Below are 11,582 nucleotides of genomic sequence, written 5' to 3'. Positions count from 1 at the left end.
ATATATATGATATTTAAATAGGTTTGATTTAAATAAATCTAAAAAATAAGCTTTAAAATTCAATTTGCATTCCTGCTTATGCAAATAAAAGCTTTTGAGTGGGTGGTCCTGATGGTATTATTATTTATCATTGCTTGCTATGTTATTACCATATTCGCTCTGCATTATTCCCTTGGCTTTTGCCTTAAGAAACTGTTTAAATCCCCTCAATATAAATACTATTGAGAGTATGAGAATATTTAATAATTTATCTGCACAAACCACAGGCGCCAGCATTTTATGACTTGATTTTTTTTTTTTTTACAACAGATTAACAACATGTGCTGCAAAAGCTTAATTTTGTTGGTTTAAGTTCAGTTTGTTGACTCAATTGGTATCATTTCATCAAGACTGCTGTGTAATTCTCAAAAGAGAAAAATGCAACTGATTCACTGGGATGTGCATAAAGCATTTTAAAACTCGAAACATTGGTTACTTATCAGCTTTGCTGGCTTATTCTTTCTCAAAAGATTTATAGATTTTTGTGCAAATTTTTCTTGGCTTTTTCTGCAAGCTACATTAACTTGCTTATGATGGAGAATTAGAAACAGAATAAGAGTGATTTTGTTTGTTTTTTGTTTTTAATACGAGAATAGAGTTGCAATAATGGGAGAATTAAGTTATAACTTAGTATTTTTTTTTTGTAATCTTTTTGAGAACACTTCACCAAACTGCTTTGAGGAATACTGAGCGTCTTGGCATCGGTTTTACAAATTAACATGTACGAGCCGCAGGACTTTGAAACAATTATTTAAACAACTAAAACCATTAAAAAAAGAACAAGTCAGATCTTAATAACTCCATTGAAACTTAATTCTCTTAAAACAACCACGGACTAACTTTAACAACTTTTTAACAATATTTAGAGCAAATTAAAGAGGTTATTTTTCTGTAAATGAACCGAACCAATTCTGTTATTTTGTATTTCTTAGATAAAACTTTTCAAACAGGAATAAAAACCCATCAGATGCTCCACTTCTGAATTTGCTTCCTGAACCTCAGAGCCACATTCTGAGAAATGGTTCAACTAAAGTACCTCGAAAAACTGTGGATCAGAACGTATATAGAGCATTTCTGTCCGTCCGCAATCATCTGTAAAAGAAAAAAAAACTGTGAATAACCTATTTTTATTGTCACATGCCGACTCTCACAGATGGGCCGGCTGCCATTCAGGTCAGGTTTACCAAGGAGTCCATTACAGGGAAGCTGAGCGCTAATCCAGTAATCTGGGACTTTCAGTTTTAATCCACACTGTGCATGATGTGATCTCATGTTTCAGCATACGGCAGCAGCTGATAGATGAAGGCGCCTGGTTCTTTAATCTCCACACCAGATGACGAGGACACATTTTTTCTTTGAATTCAAAATCAGAATTGTCATTTCAAAAACTCTAAAGTTCTACATCTAAAGTTTTTTTTCCAGATTTACATTAAAAATAAAATCACATTTTGCACATTTTTGTACTTCTATTTGGACCTTGGCTGCTTCTAAAAACATCCCAGGTGCTTAGAAAAAAACTAGAAGACCCAGCTGTTTTTTTTTTAACTATTATTATTATTTCTGGAAAAGGATCCATTCCAAAAACCTTCCAAAAGTAACATGACAAATCAGCAGGAAGTGCCCGTTACCTAGCAACCCCAGCAGAGTTCCATCCATCGCCTAGCAACCCGGCATGTTTGGACAGCTTGTTTTACCGCTGTATGCGCTGTACAATGGCTGCTGGAAAAGGCGAGTGTTTTATTGCTGACTTACCATCCAGAAATCACTTGCTGCATCCTTGTTTGTTGTACAGCAGGCTCCACTTCTGCTTTTCAAAGATGAAGGGTTGTATAATAGCGCTTTTGTTTGCAGTCATTTTCATGTGCGAGTGCAAACGTTGAATTGGGGGTCACGGCCAGCAGCAGCTTATTTGGATTTAAAGTGAAAGGAGCCTCCAAAACACCTCAAAATAGATTGAAATCTCATTATCTAAGAGTAATTTTGTGCAAAAAATGTCATGAACATGTTTTGTTTAGACCATAGATCTATCCTAACCTGTTCAAGGAAATATAGTAGGTCGCCTTTAGGAGTGACGTGAGTAGAATAATATCTGCAACAAACCTAAACGGATCAGTTTACAAATCAGATTAACACCTTCACTGGGAAACAGAAGCATGAGAAAAGGTCGTTTGGGGTCAGTGCTGACACCTGAGTCCACTGACGCTTACAGCTACTGAGGAAACGGACAGCAGGGGCGTTTTGATCACCTGGTGAGGAGAGGATTCTGTCACAGAAATCTGATCTGTGTGTTTGAGATTCACCAAAGGTTTTTATCACAACATATATTTACAGAGGCGTAAAAATGTGATAGTATTCAGGATTTGACTTAAACAACTCATGAATTATCAAGGCCGTTAACCCAGAGCCTTGTTGGTTTCTTATATTTACAGTTTTTAATCACCTTAAAAATGTAAGTGTGAATTCACAACCCAATATTTGTTCGCCAAACTTTAAGACATTTATTTGGAAATAAATACGATTTATTATCACTGCATCATAGGGAAATGTTTTAAGCTGGAGGTTTAAAGTGCATGACTCAACAGGGGGCTAAATGTAACTCATTTATGTAAATTTATGTTAATGTTTGCCTTTTAAATGAATGTTTTCATTATTGTGTCACCCATTTCTCTCCACTTCTGTAAATTTCCATTACTTTATATAATTTTTGTGCTTTTAGGATCCTCAGCCTGCTTACTTTGCTGCTGTAACACAAATGTAGCAAACGTCAGATGGCAGCTAAAAGTGTCAATTTTCAAATTAAAGCTAAAACTGCAACAGCATTGTATTGGTTTAGTAAAAAAAGACAATGTGAAGCAAACCAAGGGGACAGCAGGCAACAAGGAACAAACTACAGTGACAGTAACACTATTGACATTTTTCCTCCATTTTTACAAACATTTTCACCTTTACCTTTTAGATTCCACTCAGGAAGGTTGCAGTATGTTTTGTTTGTCAGTAGGTGGCGAAATTGTCAACAACTTCAAATTTCAAAAGAGGAAGCTTCCAGGCACGGCTAAAGCAGATCTGGGTTAAATAATCTAACGTAGATATTGTAGCTGGTGTTTCTTTTCCTTTCAGTCGTTTCTTCAGCTCATATTTGAAGTCTAATGGAAACAAAGTCAAGAAAAAGCGAAAAAATATGTTGAAATTCAGAAACATTTCGTCACTGTTGGGGTTTCTATCATATATATCAGTACGAATATCTGGAAAATGGGCCTCTGATTATTTGTTTTTAGTTATCTATTCTACATATAAGCACCAAAAAACAGAGTTTTTTAATATTTATTTTTAAAAGCATTAAAACAAATCTTATGAGTGTAAATGTTGTTCTGGCAGACATCTGTGTTTGTGTGGATTCAGCCAAACAAACAAACAAAAAATCTGAAAGGAGGTGAAAACAAACCAAACTACTCAACATAAAAAACAAGAAAAGCAAGATAAGACCTCATTCAAAACAAACAAAATGCTCCCAGAATCCCTTGCATCATGACATGAACACAGTAAACATAATTTTTCTTCATCAGGGGAATATTTAATGGCTATCCTTTCTTTGAACAAAAGGAGCTGCACGTTCGCCTGGGAGTGTTGTCTCCAACATATCAAAGTGTTTTGTGATGGCACACGGGAAAGGAAACACAAAAATGGAAAACATAACTATGACAAATTGCTGTTACATTCCTTCCCCCCTCCGTGGCGCCCACTCCTCTGCAGAGTTGTATTTGCAGATAAAACTTGTGATTTTGCTACAGTCTGTGACATTTTATGACCCTCACATCTTTTTTTTTTTTTTCAATTAAACCCAAAGGTTTCTGCTGGGAGACGTTTTTGAGATGGCTCTGATAATGTAAATCCGCAGCATTTGCTCAAAGAAATTTCGTGCCCCTCCAGTGACACACTTCTCCAGACGTTTGTCTTTACAGAAAATAACACAAAAAAGTAAAATATGAGGAAATATGCATGGCAAATTGTACAACTGAAGCAAACTGTTTGTCAATTGTTTCAGTTATTTCAGCATAAAAGTTGCTGGAGTTACTATTTATAGGAATATAAGCTCATCTGCTGCATGTGAAAGAGTATGTACACAAGATTCACTAACAAATGCAGCCAAAAATTAATTACTAATTGAAGTGTAACACTGCTTGTAGATGTTTAGGTCTGTTTTGGGAGCAGTGCTGGTCAGAGAGTCTCAAAAATAAGTAAAAAAACAACATATTTTATAAAAGTTAGATATAACATCTTTAATTCAAACATAGAATCAGGACAAAACAGTTTCCATCTCTTTTTATAAGTTATTGAGCAACAACAAATATCTTTATTTTATTTTATTTATTAATGTTGGCTGACTTTAATGTGTTTTTTCGAGCTAAAGAATTCAAATGAAGAAATATCATGAAAATCCTGCTTCTTTTGGTTATTCATATTCAGAAGTGGTGCTACTTAACAGATTTGTTTGTTTTCCAGTTAAAAAAAAAAAAAAACACGAGATAAAAGGCCAATAAAGGCAGAAAAAAAATCTTATTTGTTTGATTTTGGTAATAATTTTTGCATCATCACCAAAACCGAGAACCTCAAGACTTTTTTGTAGACTTTTTTTTATATATATTATCGTTGCTGTAAGTGAGAATCCCTGAGTTGAAACATTTTGACCATAACATGCTGATTTCCGCTAAATGAAGCAGATTATTGTCTGATCCTGACATGCAGCTACAGAAGATCATTTGAGGGGGGGGAACACTGAAACTGTTTTTATTTTGTGGTGTTCAGACTCTGACAGAGCCTGAAGACATCTGCATGCTGGAGATCAGCCGGCAGCCAACCAGCCATCTGTCTGCTACTGTAAGAATCTACTAATTGTTCATTACACACATGAAATCAGCAAGCATTAAAACAACAAAATCTTCAACAAATTCATGTTGTCTGCTGTTTTCATCCTCACATCTGTTAGAGTTTAACTTTTGTTTTTGTTGCTGTTCTGAGAAATTCTTCATTTCATATTTTACATTTCATGGTTGCATGAAATTATTTCATTTATGCTCCAGTTTATTGTGTAGAAGCACTTAAAAATGAAGATTAAATGTTTTATTTGACAATATTATTTTTATGTAATACAGTTGTTTGATAGTGAAGAAATTAAATTTCTCTGTTAAAATTTAGAGTACATTGCTGTATTAGCTGTAAGTTTCTTCTTTTAAAAATTCATTCACATTACTAATTTATATAAGAATAACTCAAAACACTTAGAATAAAAATTATTTGTAATAATTAACTCATGCACTTGGTTCATGAGAACAAAAAACATTTGAAAGACAGGAAGTCTTTTTATTTCCTCTTCATCTCATTCCAACCTGTCCTTAAATTTCTGCTGTTTATATTAAAATGTTTTAACTGCTGCAAAAATAATCATCTGTTGCCACTTTCCACTTCTGTTCATGTTGTTTTTGATTTTACAACCAGACACAGCAGAGAGTCTCTTCCCATCAGTGCAAAGGCGTGAAGTGGTTGGGTCTAAGAGCTGCTTCAGTTTGGGAACAATAAAAAGAAAAACAACCATAGGGATAGTTGGATAATTTTTCAGTGCATTAAAATGAAGCTTTTATTTTTGTCTAGTTTCTGGTGCAAATGTCTTAGTACAGTTGAAATAAGACAAAACCAACTTACAAGTAACTTTCAGCAAGAAATATGAGATTATTTTAAGTTAATAAATTCTTAATATTGATGAAAAGTGGAGCTAGTGCTTTACATTATTAAGGATTTATTCTCTTAAAACAAGCTCCCATATCTTGCTGAAAAGTTTCTTGTAATTTAATTTTGTCTTATTTCAAGTCTACTAAGACATTTGCACTAGAAATTAGACAAAAATAGTAAGATTTTGTGGCAATTTAACACTTAGGAATATGTTACAATAATGTTTCATTAGTAGTTTAAGTGAACTAATTATATGTTAAACATTTCCTCAGATGTATAAAATGCATTAAAATGTGACCTTGTTTTCTGTCCTTTGAGGGATTTTAACCTATGAATCATACAGCCACTTCTGCACCTAAACATCTTTTTTCCTTGACCTCACTGCAAAAATACAAAATCTTACCAAGTTTTTTTTTTTGTTTAATTTCTAGCTTAAATATTTTAGCAAACTTGAAATGACACAAAACTAACAAGTAACGTTTCAGCAAAATATAGGAGCTTGTTTTAAGTAAATAATTCCTAAATATTGATGAAAAATTCTAGTTTCATTGGCAGATTATTTAACTTATAATGAGACATTTTCTCTGGTTATAAGTAAAAAATTTTGCCAATGAAATTAGAACTTTTCCTTCAATATTAAGAAGTTATTTACTTAAAATAAGCCTCCATTTCTTGCTAAAAAATTACTTGTAAGTTAACTTTTGTCTTATTTCAAATGTACTAAGATATTTGCATTAGAAACTAGACTAAATTTACTTGGAAAGATTTCCAATCACCTCCTGTCATTTTAATGTTAAGTTTACCTAAAATCCTCCTTCTCTCTTCCTACACAGCTGGATAGCATGATGAGGGAGCCCGGACCAAAGACGGTGTCCAAGAACCCGTCGTCCATCATCGTCGCCTCCATATCCACCCCGTCCATCCTGCACAGTCCTCCCGGTTTCCACGGCAGCCTCAAAGTGGCCAGAACCGTTACTCCGGTCAGTAAGGAGCTGCTCGACATCGCCAGACTGGAGACGACGACGGCGTTACCGTGAACAGTAAAGTCTAGTACTGTGTCGCCGTGTCTCCCTTCTGAGGAGTAACCTGTACCAGCATGCTGTCTGATCGTTATGGTTCCCTTTGCATGCAATGAAAATATGTGAGCCTGAATTCCCAGAAAGTTTAGGTGATGTGTGTTTGAGCTGCAGGCATGGGCCGGTTTCCAGTCTTAATAAATCAACGCCACGGTTTTCAGAAGTCACTAAACTTGCCGTCTTGCTGTTGAAGCTCTTTAAAGAGACACCAAGGATCGTCTCGGCGTTTTTGTTTGTTTTCTAGGACGTCCGAGCCGCTTTCTCGCCCAGCTGTTGCTGCAACCGTCAGTATTAAAGTCATGTCGTTAAGAGGCGCTGCAAACAAGGTTTATGGGCGTCGCCATGTTGAATTTCCCACTTCTTAACTAGACTGCCTTTAACTCAGATAAATGTCAAATCCAGGTCCAAATTCTACTTACAAGGTAACAGGAATTAGCTGCTAGTCACTCGTCTTATAGCGGTGAAACAAACAGATTACCATCACCTGCTTGGACAGTTTTTACCTTAAAGGTGAATAATTTCTTATAAAAACGTCAGAAAAAATACAAATTAAAGTTTAGTCAGGTTGATTTTAAGCAGTGATAGTAAACACTCGTTTACAGGAAGGAGCTATAATCTTATAATTAAAAATGTACAGGAATATTTAATAAATTATAATAATTTTTAAATTAAAATGTTTTAAATACCTGTTTTAAATAAATTATATAATTAATTTAAAATGTATAGATTAATTTTAAGCTTTTATTTGTGTTGCAGCTAATGAAGATTTGAATGTTACATCAGACCAATAAAAATAAATTTAATACAGAAATATGGGCTTAAAGAAAAGTGCTTAAAGGTTATTTTCAATCTGACAGAAAACCCTCATTAGAACTGATTTATTGTTTTTACTGCGTCATTCTGTGATTTTATAAGAGTACTGACTTTCCTATTTTTAACTGAAAGCATCTAGTTGATTAAATTTATCTTTGTTTTATTGTTTTTCTTGGTTCTGATCATCAGACACACTCTGGCCCATCCCTCGTTTGCAGAAAGGTGGTTTTCATATCATTGTCATTAAAGATGATTTACCTCAAAGCAGAAAGGAACAAAATAGCCTTAAAATCACTGTCAAGTATTGTGAAAAATGTTATTTAAACATGGAGTTATTTAACAAGTGATGTATTTCTCTACTAGTTTTATTTTTTTCAGATTTTCTCTCCTGTATATAAACCGAGTGGCTGTTAAAAGTTTGTTCTTGTAGAGTTTTTTTTTTTGGTAGGAAACATAATTTGGTAAATAAAATTTTGAAATCCTGTCATAAGTTTTGCACACAGTTTATGACCCGTACTTTATATACATTTTCTAGCTATGTACCTAAATATTAATAACATGAAAATACACAGTATTTCCAACGCATTATGTAATTTCCAAAAGCAATTAATGTTCTCAAACCAAACTTCTGTTTGTTATGATTCAGAATCAGTTTTACTTTCACATTTTCCTACAGAGGAATATTTAAATATGTACTTTGAGTACATATTTAAAAGTTTAAAGGCATCCATTAGGTACCGAAGAAAATAATTTTAACTAGTATTAAGAGATAGATAATATATAAATGACAAAATGTCAAATATAAAATGAAGATATGAATACTTTAAAAACAGTACAACTGTCATACGAATAGTACTTTAACTGTAAAACAAATAAATGAAGATAAAACATAAATTTCCATTTATTTAATAATGAAATATGAAATTGTGGCAAATACTTAATCACAAGTTAACACTAGGAGTATTGGCATAAAAATTAAAGTAAATAAATTCAAAACACAACAGAACTAAGCAGAAATAAACTTGAATTTGCCACATATAGGTTAGTCAAAGTAAACCAGATAAAATTCAAGTGAAAGCTTTTGTTCGTTTGTTCGTCTTCTCAAAGCCCCAGTTTGTTTCTCCCTGTTAAAGTGGAGTTTTTCTCTCCACTGTTGCCACTTGGATTGGATCGAATTGTTTTTTTCAAAGTGCCTTCAGATGGCATTTGGTGTGAAACGGCACTAAATAAACAGATTATATTTCACAGCAAACATCGACGTAAAACCAGCTTTTTATCGCTTTGTTTTGTCAAACGAACTGATGACATTCAATCAAAATCAACTCTTGGTTTAAACTGTTAATGTTTAACGCTGGATGATGAATTTGGAACATTAAAATGTGAAAGTGATTTCTATTAATGCCCCAATAACTTTAGGTCTAATGCTATTTGCCGGTGGATTAAGGCCTTAAAACTCTTTGAAGTATTAAAAATATGTTGTGCAACAAAATACACATTTTGTTTCTAAGTGGTTTTCATTTGCACTTTTTGTGCAGCTACTTTGGCTCTAGAATGTAAAGATGAGTCAACAGGCCACAGTGAATAATATGTAAAAGTTCCCATTATGATCAATTATGACAGGTTTGGATTGAAACTGAGTCTGTAAATCTGCCTTCTCTGTTTGACCAAACTTGTGTTATCTAAATGGAAATTTTTTATTTATTTATTTATTTTTACATTTAAGTTTTCGGTAACACTTTATTTGAAGGGGTATTGCACAAGACTGTCATAAGCATGATATAACACCTGTTATGAACATGAAGGAGTCTTCTTGAATGCTTATGACTGTTGTCAAAAAGTGCCATTCGGTAAATAATGACACTTTTAATGCAAAGTTGACACTTTTATTTTGCATTAAAAGTGTCATTATTTACTGAATATTGCAAAGTTGACACTTTTATTTTGCATTAAAAGTGTCATTATTTACTGAATATTGCAAAGTTGACACTTATGATGAACTTTTATTTTAACTTTTAGTGTACCTTTGCATTAAAAGTGTCTTTATTCAACAGTCGTAAACATTTATGAAGAGTCATTTGTGTTCATAACAGGAGTTGCATCATGTTTATGTCTTATGCAAACCCCTTAAAATAAGAGTTACGGAGTTTTCTTTCTTTTCATAATTCAGTTTCGGTTCAACATTTCAAAGCTCTTCATCTCCACTAATGTACATTGCAGATTACTATGACTGCTGCGTCTTTGACTATGATTGTACTGTAACTGTTTTCTTGACACCTGAAGATAAAATCAGATATTATATTGACACTGTGGTGAAACAATGATCAAAATTTAATCCCACTTGTTGCTTTTTTTTTTCTTTTAGCATTTTATCAGTAAATCTGTAAAAAAAGAAAAGCATATATTATGAGCATTACTGGTAAATTATTGCCAGATTAGGTATAAGTGTTTTAGATGTGTTGAATTTAAATTCTGCTTTACTGAAGTGATGATTTCTGTGATTTTGTTGTATTTGTATAAAATGTTTGTGTTTCTATTTATTTTTTTATAAAAAGAAAATGATGCCAAACTCTGTAGTGTTGTTGCTGTCTTTATGTATTTATATCCATGAGACGTTTTCATATTACCGGTATGTAACTTTATGAAAGCAGCTGTGCTTTCTGATTTGAGCTATCTGGGCGGTTACCCAGGGCAGCATCAGAAAGGGGAGGTCACAGTAAGTGCTCCGTTGGTTTTATGTTTGCATGTATTTGGGTTGTTGATGTTGAGGATAATCACTCTCAGAAAGGTCACTGTTAGTTTTAGAACAGGAAATGTTTTGTTGAATTTGTCTTAGAAACTGTGAAATGATGGAGCCATTTTGACCATTTCTGTCCCATCTTGACTCCAGCGCATTTAGTTCCTGTCCTTTTAATGTCTGGAGTTACAAAATTTACCATGAAGAGTTAAATGGCAAGAGTTTCTGTAAGTTTTTTTTAATTAATTTGTCTCATATTTGAATTGGTAAAGGTTGTTTCTTTAGTTTTTTTTTTGGTCCAAAGTTAGCAGAGTGAAAGCACTGAAGAGAAGTTTGGATTTTTGTCCTTCAGTTCTTCTCTGTTAGAAGAAAAAAAAACACATGCAGTCATGTAGCAAAAGTCAAAATCTATTATTATCTTCTTTGGCTACCTGCACAACTTTTTGTCTTTAATTTCGAGCTTTATATTTAAGTACTGAGGTCAGGCTAAGAAAAGAGAAATTAAATTACAAGGATAAGTTGAAATAATGAGAATAAAATCATAATATAACCAGAATGAAGTGTTAATAATGCAAAAATAAAGTGATATTACCAGAATAATGTAATAATCTAATACTGATGAGTTAATAGATTATTTTACTGCTCATAAAATTAATACCAAAAATGTTTAACATTCCTCATTTTGCTGCATTTCTAGCTGTGCTTCTATGCGTCAAAGTTCTCATAATATTACAACTTTAGACTTTATTATCGTAATTTTGGTCGCAGTACTCCATCGTAAGGAAGACATGTGATATTAAACAGCAGGTTTCTGGAAAAGGTCCATCTTTGTTAAAGAGACAGAAGATTAGAAATACGAGCAACACATAGATGGATCTATATAAAATAGTACAACTAAATATTCCTGAACACTGGAATATAAAGAGCTGAAAATCAAAAGCATGAAAAATCTCATTTGTAGCATCACACCTTTGCACAACCTTTGATTTTAAACGTGTGGCTGCAGGTGACTGGTTCCCAGAAACATCTGGACGTGACATTTAGAAAAGGGTAGCTTGAAACCACACACTAAATAATCCGCATTTTTTCCCCTTCATTTAACCTTAACAGCTGTGGCTGACTGCTAATTAAACCGCTCCAAACGACACACGCACAGATCTACGGCGAACAGGCGGCCACAACAGCCTGCTGGGTGT

General features: G+C 33.5%; 1 protein-coding gene across 1 annotated transcript in view; it reads left to right on the top strand.

Annotated features, from left to right (window-relative positions):
- Positions 1-7,006, top strand: part of LOC103145140 (melanopsin-A-like) — a 32,514-nt gene extending 25,508 nt beyond the window's left edge. The window contains exons 10-11 of the mRNA XM_016676621.1: positions 4,843-4,914; positions 6,597-7,006. Of these exons, the coding sequence (XP_016532107.1) occupies positions 4,843-4,914; positions 6,597-6,800 (276 nt within the window). The 3' untranslated portion in view covers positions 6,801-7,006. The remainder of the gene's footprint in view (positions 1-4,842; positions 4,915-6,596) is intronic.
- The last annotated feature ends 4,576 nt before the right edge of the window (positions 7,007-11,582 follow it).

This window comes from Poecilia formosa, unplaced genomic scaffold (assembly GCF_000485575.1).
Source record: "Poecilia formosa unplaced genomic scaffold, Poecilia_formosa-5.1.2 Scaffold136, whole genome shotgun sequence".
NCBI classification, from domain to species: domain Eukaryota; kingdom Metazoa; phylum Chordata; class Actinopteri; order Cyprinodontiformes; family Poeciliidae; genus Poecilia; species Poecilia formosa.
The sequence above is the reverse complement of the archived record's forward strand: the minus strand, read 5'-3'. Positions and strand labels throughout refer to the sequence as shown.